Here is a 14,678-nt window from a genome sequence, read left to right on the forward strand (position 1 = left end):
GGCCTAAAAAAGACTAACCTGAGACCAAAAAACAAAACGAAACCTACGGATCCATGAGATGAGAGTTTGGTTCTTCATATCATGAGAACAAACATTACTCTAAGATCAAAGACTTTATTTGTGAATTCCTCGTGAAATCACAACAAGCATTACTGGATGTGTTTTTTCATGATTTTCTCTAGGAATTTCATCAGAAAAATATTCAGGTATATGCCAAAATGATCAGTTATTACTCCGGAAACATTTAGAGGAGTTCATTTAGTGATTATTTCCCAAGGAATTTCTCCACGAATTTGTCTAGAAGCATTTCTCCAAGAATTTTGTTTAGGATATCTCAAGAATGCCACCTTGATTTCCCAAGGAGAATCACAGAAATGGAATTTATTAAAATATTATTTCATAAAGCATTTGAATTGCTCCAATAATTCTTTGAGACATTTTTCAAGAAAATCCTAACTCTTCAAATATTTTATCCAGCAATTCATCCATCGCTTTCCCAGGAAAATTCTCCAAGATTTGCAGCATCTTCTAAAATTCAATTAATAACTTCTTCAGAAATTTCTAGGGATTTCCTTTAATATTGTGTTTTAGGACTGACGTAACTTCAGTAATTGCTGCGAAGATTCCATCTAAGATTTTTACAAAAAAAAACAAATCATCCAGTACTTTTTTGGGATTTTCTTATGCAGGTTTTAAATTTATTTATCTGGAATTCTTCCAGAAATCTCTCAAGGGAAACGCCATGGATAATTTTCTGCAGATTAAATCCGAGATCTATTTCTAACGAAAATCAAAGAGTAACCTCTGTTAAAAATTGTGTAAGTTTTAAAGTCACCATTAACCCTTTAATACCCAAATTTTTATTTTCGATTCAAATATCATTTTTCGTTATCTAAAATCGTTCTAAACACGTTTTGGGCAATGATTTATTTTTATTCGCAAATCTATGAATTTTGGTTTTTGATTTTTATAATTTTTATTTTTGAACATCCCTATTCTTTTATATTTTTTCTTGAAGCCTCTCCTGAGTACTGATTTTTGGCAATAATAAAAAATCACATTTTTACGGTACTTTTGAAAATATTAATTTTTTTTTTTTTCGGAGCATGTTTTATTTTCCGTGTAACTAACGGAAAAGCAGATTTGAAATTATTTCAATACAATCAGGCTCTTCTTCTGTGATAAGTTGATTGTAGAAATATATAAGAGATACGATTTTTTATATTACACGTTAAATTAACCCCAGGCATTTGTAGGTTATACAAGAATACAATTTTTCAAACATTTTTCAAAAATACAAAAAAGTTTCAAAAGTCATAAAGAACTTCCCTAATATGCGTGTTATGAGCCAAGGTTTAAGCCAAAAATAAAATCATTTTTATTTTCGAGCTACAAAAAAAATACACAAATTTGCAAAGTGTACCCCGTCCAAAGGCGGGGTTGGGTATTAGAGGGTTAATGAACAAGGATCGCAGACATATCTCCTGGATCCTAAAAGAAGAAGAAACTGATGATCACTTACGATTGAATCTCGGGATAGTATTTCACAGGGTTTTCTCTTAATAAATTCCTCGAAAAACACTGGACAGAATCTTCACATAAATTTGTATAGGAATGATTGGAGGAAGTATTGTAAATAATGTTGTAGTGCAAACTGGTGTGAAAATTTTAATAAACTTTTGAAAATTACGCGGGATTTTTTGGAGAAATCGTTGGTAAAACTGCATGAGTAATACTTGGAAAAATGATCAGGAATTTAACTTTCCAATTAATTGTTCGAATATTGCGTTTTTTTTTTGAAAACTTTCCGTTCTGCGGTAGCCACCAAGTTCTACCGCAGCTGTCAAAGTTCTACCGCAGACTTGAGAATCATTGTATTGACTTCGCAGCACCAATCTGGAGTTCGCCGGTTGGACTTCCGAAGCGAAGTTTTGAACGAACTAACTGTCATTGCTCTGCCGGCTCGGCTTTTATCTCGACTGTTTTAGAAAACTGTCCAACATCACGTCGACGGAAGAAGTTTCACCACAACGGAGGATTTGTCAGTTCGAGCGCGCCAAAATCCTTCCGATTGAAAATGTGTTGGCGGTGCTTAAGGTGCAACTGTTTGCTATCCATAAATGATGATGTTTTGGGGATGTAATATCGGTTCTACCGGACATAGATGAACTGAAAGTGTATCAACATGCCTGTTGTTAGCAAGCATATGATCCGGATAGATCACCGAATGATCGATATGATATACATCAGAAATATTTTCTTTTCAACGATAGTTTGAACATAGATTGTTCATGGATGCCACGATGAGTCTATCGTGTGTTACCTTAAGTTCGTTGATAAAGAAGAGGAAAATGAGCGAAGTTCTTTTTCTGAATTTTATCGGGATGCACAATATCATTGAACAAAACCATCTAATCAAAGTTCAATGTGGTGCATCGTTTAATGAAGAATAGATGAGATAATTAGTGGTGACTGCAGATCAAAGCGCAGAGAGTTCAGTTTAGGTAACGAATCACATTTTTATTTTACTTTTCATGTTTAAACAATCCCAAAACATATGCTTTTCACAAATCTATTGAAAGCATGATAATTTGAGTGCATTGGGATAGTTTTACACTGTTAGATTTGATAATTCCATGTTAAAACATAGCTGTCCGGGTTTTGATTCAAAAGTGTCCGGATTTATCGACATGCTTTGTGCAGGTGTCCGGATTTAAAGACAATAAATGTTTATTTATTCGACTATTTTCAAAGTAAAATCTAAATTTTCATCGGAAAATTTTTAATTTTTAAGAAGATTAAACATGTAATTGTTCGTTATGAAAAAAGACTTTGAACAATTCCGAAGAAAACCCATTCGAAATGGACTTTAAACATTTGTTTCGTCTTAAGTGTCCGGGTATTGATGCATCACGGTACAAATGTGGCATAAACGCTGTTTCACAATTAAGGTTGGTATTTCCCGGAACTTTCATGAACCTAAATCATTCCCTTATTCCATCAACTGGCGAAGTTCCCATTCACATTACCCGTTCAAGCCCGTCGATCAGCCCCACTTATTGATAAGCAATTTTGATTGGATCACCCCATCAACGACCGGTTGAGATGAAGTGAGGCAAGCCGAAGAAAACCCGACGACGCTACGGACGGACGAATTGCGTCTTAGGTTTTTGATTTTTCGAAATCGCGTCAACGCACCGAGCGACGTTGCCCCTTCGAAAACCTGTCAATATCGCGCAACGCGCGGTTCAGGCTACTTAGTTTTTGTTTTCTCGCGGTTTTATGTTCATTTATTTTTTGTTTTTCGAAGCCGCTCAAGCGGCCTCTTTCATGTCGCGGAGCTGTTGTCATCGGTGCGCGGCATAAATATTTTTTTTGCAATGGGAGCCGCACTTCGTCACTGACTGGTGATGCGATGTCCCGGCGTGTCTGGTACAAAAAAATTAATACAAAAATAGTCATCACTTTTCAGAATTAAAGTTTTTTGGTTTTCATTTTCTTGCCCTCCAATAATCAAAGTTAAATCCAGAACATTTTTCTAATATTAAATTTTTATTCCTTGAAGTACCTTAGTTTGAAACTCAGGAGCATCAAAGCATAACTGTTTCATGTAAAAAGCAGGCACTGAAAAAATAGATTTCCAAGTTTTAAGTTTGTCTTTTCATACAAATGTTCATAATTTTCTGGTATTTCTGCAGATCAAATTCATTTAGCACCAACCATTTTTGTAGTAAACCTTTGTCTTATACACACCGTAGATACGCGCTCGGAGTTGGTTGAAACAATTATCACTTGCGTTGAGGGGGTTTCATCCAGGGTTGGGATTTAGCAGCGACCGAAAAAATCCATCCAACACGATGGTGATCATCCCCGATGGGACCGGACGGGAAGTGGGTTTTGGTCATACAAGTACATAGGACGCGGGTGATGCATCTAATTGTCCAGAGGCGAAGTTCGGCGGAATGCTGCGCGGTGCACTTTAGGAGGTGCTGATGTGTTGGCGGAGATAAGGCCGCACGAGTTGAACAAGCGCGACAACGGCAGCAGAAGGTGCAGGAAGAAGAGGCAATCAGGGACGGAACAACATCAACCAACACACTCTGTGGGTACCATTTCGTCATTTCGAATCAGTATACATTCAATTTTTTCCTCGCTATATACTCTCCAGCGACGCTTTGTCTGGTACGAACCCAAGTCGTGGCGACAATTTGTCTGGTCGGTATTATATACTTTGCGCGACGTTGCCGTTGTGTGCTCACGATTCGCGGCTTTTCGTCGGCGACGGGGCGGCTAGGCTGGCTAGCAGCGCTTGCTGCGATTCGAGTCATTCGCGCCCGCCCGAGCAAGCGTCTGTGTGTCTGTCTCTGTGCTTCGGCGGCGGGCCGACGTTCTTCGGTGGAATTCTGTGCAAGGCGGATGCGTTGGTGTTGGTGCCGATCCGCGGCTCGGACATGCTTGTGGTGGTTAGTCGCGGACAAATATTTTTAGAGAGTGCGACGTGTTTTTCTGAACTACATAATTAAAAATAAATCATCGCCCAGTTGGTACTAAGGGACAAGGGTAGGTTCGAAAGGGGAGAGAAGGGTTTTTTCAAGTTGCGGGAAGATCGGGATTTGGGCGAGAGATGGGTGTAAATACATGGCCTGCTATGTGCAACGAGCAGTTTGGCAACGTTGCTTCTAAACTCGTTTGAAAACGGATGTTAGACCTGTAGGCGTTGTGAAGCGAGAATCGACAGACGTCGGCTGTCGAGAGGCGATCGAGCCAAGTGTCACGATTAAGCCGCAGCGAAGCGAAAGGGATAGATGATAGAGGCTGTCTCGCTTGCAAGAATGCTCTCGCAACCTGTCCTGCTGCCACCCCTGGCAACCTGCCCACCCGGCGCACACACACTTCATCATGTGACTGGGTTCGAATCGGCAGCGGAGACGGCGAGTCATCGCACACTTGCTGGCCATACTTGCAGCGCTCGATGTGCTTCCCTGTATTGGTCGGGTCAGCGCCGACGTTCGAATCGGTATACGTACACGGGACCCGTATAGCGACTCGGCCGAACCGTGCGTATGTGTGCGAGCCTTCGGAACTGGCTCTGGCCGAGTCCAAAGAGGCAGAGATATTTGTGAAAAAATAATACCACACCACTCGACTGTGTATGCTGCTAACGTTTAGTCATATCATTCATCCTCTCTCGCGCGCTGGGTTTGTTTCAGTTCAGAACTACAGTGCCAGTCAGTGTTGTGCTTAAAAAACTAGCAGACAGCAAGACACAAAAGCCAAAATGAGTTTAAATGGAAAACATTAATGTGCAGCGGCCAGTATCACGGTTTCGGGCAGAGTTGTTTCGTTTTTCGGTGACCCAGAGGAAGAGGAATTGATTTTGCTACGTTATTTTATTTGGATGTGCTTCGAAGTGAATAATCAAGTGTAAACCTGTATCAGACGGTGGCACTCAAAGTGAACTCGCAGTTCGTAACATTTTTATCAGTTTTGACTCGAGAGGACTGCAGCGGCGGTGGACACACTGAGGAGTTTAGTCCACAACGCTTAAAGTGAAGTGAAACTCGAAAAAAGTGACAGTACAGAGCGCTGAGTGTGTGAGCGGATTGAATGTGTAGAAATTACGAAAATAATTCAATAATGGCGCACGGACTACATTCGATGATAAAAAGTGAAATTAGTTGCGGGAGCGGCGGAAAGCCAAGGATTGAACAACAGCAACGTCCCGGCGGAGGTAACAGTCAGAACAACAGCTCGGGAGGAACCGCAGGAAAGATGGGTTCCCGAAGGATTTTCACACCACAGTTCAAGCTGCAAGTGCTGGACTCGTATCGGAACGACAGTGACTGCAAGGGTAACCAGAGAGCCACAGCCCGCAAGTATGGCATCCACAGGAGGCAAATTCAGAAATGGTTGCAGGTGGAGAACAACCTCCGCTCGGCGGCAGCCAACAGCAGTTCAAGCGGAGCTGGCGCTGCGATGAAAATCAATCTAATGGGCAATCATCAGCCTCAGGCTGCTCCACAGCCACAGTTTCCACTGCATCCGCACCATCTCCATCCACACCGACACATTCACCACCAGAATCTGAATTCCATCGAACTAAAAGTGCCTCTGGATTCAGCTAGACACCGCGTCGCTCAAAACGCCAGTAATAACAACAACAACATCCTCGGCAACGGCAAAGAGAACAGCGCTTGTATAATATCGCCAGTTCCCACTCACACTTTGGTAGCGCCATTCTCGCATCCACACCACGAAAGTTCGTCGTCGTCAGCAAGTCTATCGGTACTTAAACCGCACAGCCGCGGAGACTCGGAGGCGGTCGCCATGGCGGTGAGCCAAGTGCAGCGGCCCAACTATTCACCCGTGTCCGGTGATTTTCCAGTCACCCCGACGCCGACTCACCCCTTCGACAGGATCAATCTGCTCGATCCGTACTATCATCCGTATCATCTCCCCTACGCCAAGTACGCAATCGACTGTCCGATTGACCTTTCGCTGCCACAGCACTATCGTGCCAAGCTGGAGCAAGCTCTCTCCCCCTGCTCGACCATCTCCTCGGTCTACTCTTCACGGCCACGGTCCACTACGCCGGCCCATGTGGAAATCAAAACCGAAGAGCCTTCCCGCGATCTCCCGACGGAAGACTGCGAAGCGGTCGATCTCTCCTGCCGAAAGCGCAAAACTTCCTCCCCGAGCGATGACGACGCAAGTCCTCCAAAATCCATCAAGCTCTTCAAACCCTACCTGCTGGACGAAAAAGACGACGATAAGGACTCCAACATCGGCTCCCCAGATCCGACGGGGAGGCCCGATTATCCCATCATTTGGAACTTTCATGCCCAGCAGCGATATTACGAAAGCCTAAGCGAATTCAACGGAGGATACCCGCCAAGTCCTCCATACATGCATCAACCGCTGACACCGATCCCGCGGACCCCTTTCAGCACCACCTTGTCTCCGTCCCCGCCAAGCACCGTCGGTAGCACTCACTGGGCTCAACCGCAAGCTTCTCCCGTATCCGGTTACGACAGTTCTACCTCAATCTCGTCCGTCTACAGCAATGACGGAGACACCGACGGCTACAGTTACAACCTGGAACTTCGACAGCAGGCCATCGACAGCTACTACCACGATGCAAGCTGCCGAGGTGATTTCCGTGCCGTCGCCTCCAAGTACAACATCAACCGGAAGTACGTGGAGAAATGGCTCGCCCAGGAGGATCATCACGCGCTTCCAGCAGCACCTCCGCCACCACCACAACAGCCGCAGGTCGTCGTTGGGTAAGCCAAGTAATCGCCATTTTCATCATTTAGACGCAGATGAACACAAAAGTATATACGATTAGTCCTGTGATGTCCTTCTTCGTTTTGCTTTGGAGTTCCGGCCTGAAGTCGATCATGTAATGATCGGCGGCCGAGTAATCTTATTTTAAGCTGATTGATTGGTCACAGATCGGAGGACGCGGGGCACCTCCGAGTCCACACACAGGGACTATGTTGGAATAACTGAAATGTGATATTTATAACATATATACCTAATACATATACAGACAGTTGTAGATTAAAGCGCGTATTTCAGAGTAGGAATTGTGTCAGGATTAGTAGATAGCGGATTATCGTCCGGTAAATTATTATCGTTACTGTCAGCGAACAGGAAACCGGGGTAAAGGTGTGAAAGGACACAGTCGGAAAGGTACATGTTTCACTTGAAACTGCGGGTGGTGCCCGGAGCAGGTCTCTGGGCGTTTTGGGGAATTTCGAACTGTTAAAATCACTTGAAAGAATAAATATGCTAATTTTCGGGACAGATCAGGCAAAATCTGCTTGGTGTGTCGGTAATTAGCATAACAATTGGTTTTTATTAACCGAACGCAGGGATTTGTGGAACCTGTAGGTGGTCCGAAGATAGATCAAGACAGAGATAGCGAGAAGAAGCGAAAGCGAAGTTAACATTGCCTTTTGTCACAGGTGTTACAGCCCTCTTCCAGTATTAGTCGGAAGGGTCCGCCCCCTGAGAATTTTCAAACACGTCCCAGGATTGCAGGTAGATCCTTGGCGTTATATGATCTCTCCCTTCTCTTTTTCTCCCAGTATCCTTGCATTCGATTGCTCTGTCGTCCCAACAAGTCCTGAACGACCGTCGAGCACACAAATCACAGGTGCCATATAGTTTCTAGTTTTATTTTGTTTTCACTCCCCTCTGGCCGAGCCAAGTGCGAAACCGGGGGCTGGAATATAATCTGCTCATATACCCTGCACCGGCAATAATAACAGAGCAATAAAAGCAACACCTTTCGCAGCATTTCTCCCTTCATCTCGGCCTAGCTCACTTTATAATCCCCGGGAATTTCCCACAATCCCGATTTCGGTTGCTCATTTTGCAGCACTTGATTACCCTAGAAGAATCCAATCGCTACCGCTGCTCACCCTATTTTTGGTCGATACGGCACAAACGTCACTTTCGTCGCCGATAACGCATCGGAACAAAATGGCCGCCTTGAACTATTTCGCTCGCATGATGGCGGCCGATTGCGTCATTCGGGATCTCAATCCATGCGCGGCAATTGCCCCACTTCTGCGCGCAAAACCAATTGAAACTAAATTTAGTCGTCGCTGATTGAACAATCGTTTGCGCAGAAAAAAAAAATAAAGCGCGCAAGAGGTGTCACTAATTACCTGCCCCAACCGTGCGCGCGTGTTTCGTGTGTCGTGTCGTTTCAAGTTCGCAACCGGCAACTGTCGCAATTGTAACGAGATTTCCCAATCAAACCCCATCCTTTTGGCAAAACAAAAAATGATTTAATCGCATCCAAGTAGTCGACGGTGGCAACGGGGGTGAAACAGCATTTTTGTACCTTTTCGACGGGTGACGTCCGCCTTCGAACCGAAGCAAAATATAATCAAAACTTGGTAGGCCAGGCAAACCGAATCCTTTAAAAAAAACACTAATCATAGCAAACATATTTGTGAATATCAAGTGCCTAATTGAGACGGAAGAATCAAGCAAAATAATCCCATACAACACATAATTAGAAGGAGAGACTAGTTAGAGATACAAAGTAAATCAAGTGCCAATACAACAAAACAAGCTGAAATCGGCTTAAACATACTAGATAAGCAATCCAGTTACAATACTTCAGTTTTTAAGCATAGCTTCCCATCAACTTGAATGTAAATAGCCGAGCATATTATATCAACCCATTAACACAAGTGTCATCCCCCAGAAACATTTCAAGTGTTCTAGAAAGATTTCCACTGAATTTCATTGAAAATAACTCATTCTCATCAAAACTGAAAAAGCATATCGCGAGAGTTGATCCCCAATCAAACGGGAGAAACTGAGAAAGAGAGAGTATACAGATTATTTTGTAAGAGCGGTTACATGTACTAAAAAAAAGTTATTCTTTCGAAATGTATAGATTTTCAGCCAGATGATTATCAAGTCTCAGTTTTTGTAGTTTGTAGTCAGCAAAGTGAACTAACTAGTTTGTAACGATATGCAACACACATAAATACATACATGCATACATTAATTGTAAAGTGCAAGCAGCCATATTAGGAATGAGTGAGCGGAATCGAATGAGATGTATTTTAAGGAAGAGGAAAATCATATTGAGGAGATAACCTTTCGTTGCAGTTTAGGTTTAAGCGTTAAGGCATGCAAGTGAGAACTGAGTAAAAGAAGCATATTGTATTTTCTACTATATTATACAGATCGAGAACGAGGAAACTGTTCTCTTTATTTGAAGCGAAGAAAAGTTAAGATGAGAAATATATTATATATTATGATAGTTGTAAACATTATCATAAACAATTGAAAACAATCTGCATTTATCCTTTTTAATATCACACTTATTCCACGTCCCTTCGCCTGACTTTATACGTTTCTTGTTATTTATCTTTGTATTTCCACTTTGAACGATTCTTTCGGCGGTTTCTGTTGGTTTTTCAAAAGAGAAGGTAAGTATTGCAACGTAATGGCGATAGCAACGTGAAGAACTAGAGAGGTGCTACTGAACGGCCATTTTGGAATTTTGTCGCACGGCCATCTTGGATATCAATTGGATTTCATTGATTTTTAGCGCATGAGCCTCAATGAATAGACGATTAGCATTTTGCATGTACCGTGAAACGGGGTGTCTTTGACAATACGGGTAACTTTGATAGTGTGGATTGCATACCAGATTTAAGGTAACACGGGAGATCGTGTTATTTTCCCTATCTTTTGTCTCACTCTAACAACTTGCATCAAAACTTTGCAGAAACAAATCTCGAGTTTTAGTGAATCAATAAAGCTGAAATTTAATTTGTTGGGAGCGACATATATAGATTTATATGATTAAATTTTCACATCGATAAATGGAGATGTTCTTGAGATTTGCTCCTTCAAATGGATAGAGTGTATAATGACGTCCCGTGCGGTATCAATGTGATAACAAAAAAAAATCAATAACAAAAAGAACACATGCGGGTCCGACATTGAAAACAACACTCTAAGATTGGTCAATTTGATACCATAAAAATGCACTATTAGAATACATGTCATAATACGATAATATTTATTATAAAAATAACACATAAAACCAATCTTTCTAAAAATTATGAACAGATATCTCATTTGCGTAGCTGAAAATAGTTCTAAATCAATTACTTTGATACGATAACAAATTTTATGCTAGAATTTATATTAATAATTGCATTAGCAAGAAATTTTTGTCAAGAATCTTGCGATAAGTTCTACTGTTAGCCTCGCAGTTTCTATCAAGAACTTTACTCAAACTTGTATTAATATTTTCTGTTTTTGTTTTTCGATATTCCACGGATTTCTTCAAGAATTGCTTTGAGTTTTTTTCCCAGAGTTTGCTTAAGATTGCTCTTCATTTTTTTTCTGCATACACACACTTCTCAGAGTTGAATGAAATGAAAGAAATGAATGAGCCTGGAGTGACGGATACCTGGGAAAATCGATGATAAACTACTGGGCATATTAAATAAGCTGCTTGCAAGATATTTTGGTTACTACACTCGACTCTCAATAATTCGATATTGAATAGACAATCGAGTTAGAGCGATATCCTTTTATAGAACATAAAACCAGTACAAATGCGATCCAACAGCCTTCCTTAGCCGAGTGGTAAGAGTCCGCGGCTACAAAGCAAAGCCATGCTGAAGGTGTCTGGGTTCGATTCCCAGTCGGTCCAAAGTCCTTTCGTAATGGAAATTTCCTTTACTTCCTTGGGCATAGAGTATCATCGTACCTGCCACACGATGTACGAATGCGAAAATGGAAACTTTGGCAAAGAAAGCTCTCAGTTAATAACTGTGGAAATGCTCATTGAACACAACAGACCATCGAGGTAGCCATGAAAATAAGCTTTTACTATGGTTCTCTAATTCGATATCGAGATACCGAATTTTGAGTAAGGGAGAGTTGCCTGTACCATGAGCATTGGCAGCAATCAAATTCAAAAGCTCCTGACCAAACCCTCTATGAAATTTTTGACAGTAGAACAACGACTATTTAGTAGAGATGGTCGGGTTTCACATTTTTCAAACCCGAACCCGACCTGTACCCGACTTATTTTATTTCTTCAAACCCGGACCCGACCCGAACCCGAGACAATAATTGGAAAACCCGAATAAAGCCCGAGTTCTAAAATATGATAAATTCATCGTTTCTGATACCTAGGGAAGTTTTTAGTTTGTCACTCTGTTCACAATTCTCACCAAACCCGACACAAACCCGACTTTTTTCAACCTGTTGGGGTGCCGTTACCTCTGGTTTGAATGAAAAACCTCTCGACAGCAGTGTTTAGTGTACACAGCTTCAAAGCTAAAATTTATTAATAAAATATACTTTTTGCACTTAAAATAAAGATAAAATCACTTACATTCTAGTTTCTATTACAATAACCCTTGAGGAACAAACCCGCCGCCCTTTCTTATTCTATTTCAATTTACAACTAATCCAATTCTATACGCTTCCACATAGCTATATGCAACAACCTCAATGTTGCCAGTTTCACCACAAATTCATCGCAACACAACCCGTACCCGATAATTTTGTAGCCTTTAAACCCGACCCGAACCCGAACCCGAACCCGGTTTGAAAACCCGAGACCCAACCATCTCTACTATTTAGGTTGATTATCATATTAGGCCACTGTAGAGTATCAATTTTCCGACCGTTTAGCTTTTCCCGGGATTCGGGACAAAAATTGATGCCTGTCCCTGGAAATCCCGGGATTTGTCAGATTTAAAAAACAGTATTTTTGTTGAAATGAAAATAGAATTTCATCAGTATGATGTTTTTAGAATGAAATATATATAGAAAAAGAATAAAATTTTCCGAGATAAGAAGTTAAATACAGACTACCCAAAAAATAAGTTCTTTTTATTCAAATTTGGGTAAACTGCATTTAGTTTTAACCCACGGTTGGGTTATTCTGCCTCTCTCGCAACAGCAATGTTGTCAAAAACAGAGTGAGACGCACTGACCCAGCGTCGAAGTTCAATGGAATAACCCAAGTTTACTTTAAAAAGGTTTCAGTTATTTGTCATAAATGGATAATTCTGTATTTGGAACCATGCCGGAGATATTCCGGGTTGTACTGGGGCACGACGGTGCCAAATTCGGGAGAAGTGTTTTTTTTTTATTTATTTCAGCTACAACACTAAAGTTTTTATGTAAAACTTGAGATAATGGTCGATTGTCATCATTTAAACATAATTTGAATAAGTGAACCGTTCAGGAACATCGTAGCCGGTTCCGCCAGGGCCAGTTTAGGGACATTTCCGTTTCATGTCCAAAACATACCGTGCGACGTCTCAATGTTCTTGAATTCGGAAGAACATGTCAATAAAGGAAGAAAAACTAAATATCAATAGATTTGGCCACTCCACATCACCTGACACAGGTTTCGCCAGGGCCTCTTTGAGGACATTTCCGTTTTTTATCGGAAACATACCGTGTGACGTCTCAATCTTCGTGAATTCACGAGAACATGTCAATAAAAGAAGGAAAACCTCGGTACAAACAGATGTGGCCACTCCAAATCTACTGGCACAGGTTCCACGAGAGCCTCTTTGGGGACATTTCCGTTTTATGTCCAAAACATAACGTGCGACACTTCAATCTTCATGAATTCTGAAGAACTTGTCAATACATGAAAAATAAACACGGTAATGGAAGATTAGGTCACTTAAGAGCTTCTGGCACTGGTTCCACGAGGATCTCTTTGAGGACATTGCTGCTGTTTGTCCAAAACATACCGTGCGACGTCTCAAACTTTGTGAATTGGAAAGTACGTCAATAGAAATAGAATCGACTTATTATCAACTGATGTGGCCACTCCATAGCTCCAAGCACAGGTTTCGCAAGGACATCCTTGGGGACATTTTTGTTTTATATCCAAAACGTTGCACAATATGTTTTGGACATGAAACTGAAATGTCCTTTAAAAGGTTTTGGCAGAACCAGTACCAGGTGCTTAGGAGTGACCTTATTAGTTGATACCTAGTTCATACTTCATTAACTGACATGTTCTTTCAAATTCACGAAAATTTACATGTCACGCGGTTTGTTTTGGATATAAAACAGAAATAGGGCCCAGATAGCCGTAGCGGTAAACGCGCAGCTATTCAGCAAGACCAAGCTGAGGGTCGTGGGTTCGAATCCCACCGGTCGAGGATCTTTTCGGGTTGGAAATTTTCTCGACTTCCCAGGGCATAGAGTATATTCGTACCTGCCACACGATATACGCATGCAAAAATGGTCATTGGCATAGTAAGCTCTCAGTTAATAACTGTGGAAGTGCTCATAAGAACACTAAGCTGAAAAGCAGGCTCTGTCCCAGTGAGGACGTAACGCCAGAAAAGAAGAAGATAAAACAGAAATGTCCCAAGGATGCCCTTGCGAAACCTGTGGCCACATCAGTTAATAATAAGTTGATTTTTTTTCTATTGACATGTACTTTCCAATTCACAAAGATTGAGACGTCACACGCTATGTTTTGGACATGAAACAGAAATGTCCCCAAACTGGCCCTGGCGGAACCGGCTACGATGTTCCGGAATGGTCCACTTATTCAAAATATGTTGAAATGATGACAATCGACCATTATCTCACGCTTTACATAAAAACTTTAGTGTTGTAGCTGAAATAAATAAAAAAAATAATCACTTTTCCCGAGTTTGGCACCGTGTGACCCCAGTACAACCAGGAATATCTCCGGCATGTTCCGAATACAGAATTGTCCATTTATAAAAAATAACTAAAACCTTTTTAAAGTAAACTGAGGGTAGTTTCAAAAAAATCGAATGGAAATTGACGAAATGGCAGCTGTTTGAAAATTCCTTGTCGGTGGCCGGTAACGTAAAGGTTAATCTTATTGAATTAACTGTTATTGTTGTAGGTATGTCAAATAGTTAAAGGTAACTTCTTTATAATGTACAAATCGTTCCCCGCCACTCCAAGCGGAGATATCCTGCTCAAACGCGCTCTGAAGATTAAGGAATCGATTGAAGAAGATTCCTCTTGCCTCAGTTTGCCAAAACGTTTGTTCAAAGGATTTTTTTATTGAATTTATTGTTCCTGAGATGTCGAAACATCATTCTGTTATAAAAAAAACGCATTAGAAAAAAAAAATCATATACATATGTAATTTTACATATTCC

At 41.3% G+C, this 14,678-nt stretch overlaps 1 protein-coding gene across 1 annotated transcript; it reads left to right on the forward strand.

Moving 5' to 3' along the window:
- Window positions 1-5,637: 5,637 nt before the first annotated feature.
- On the forward strand, window positions 5,638-7,287 carry LOC110678272. The gene has a single exon (XM_021850895.1). It carries the CDS (start codon window positions 5,638-5,640, stop codon window positions 7,285-7,287), a length of 1,650 nt encoding a protein of 549 aa, XP_021706587.1.
- The last annotated feature ends 7,391 nt before the right edge of the window (window positions 7,288-14,678 follow it).

This window comes from Aedes aegypti, chromosome 3 (assembly GCF_002204515.2).
Source record: "Aedes aegypti strain LVP_AGWG chromosome 3, AaegL5.0 Primary Assembly, whole genome shotgun sequence".
Classification (NCBI taxonomy): Eukaryota; Metazoa; Arthropoda; class Insecta; order Diptera; family Culicidae; genus Aedes; species Aedes aegypti.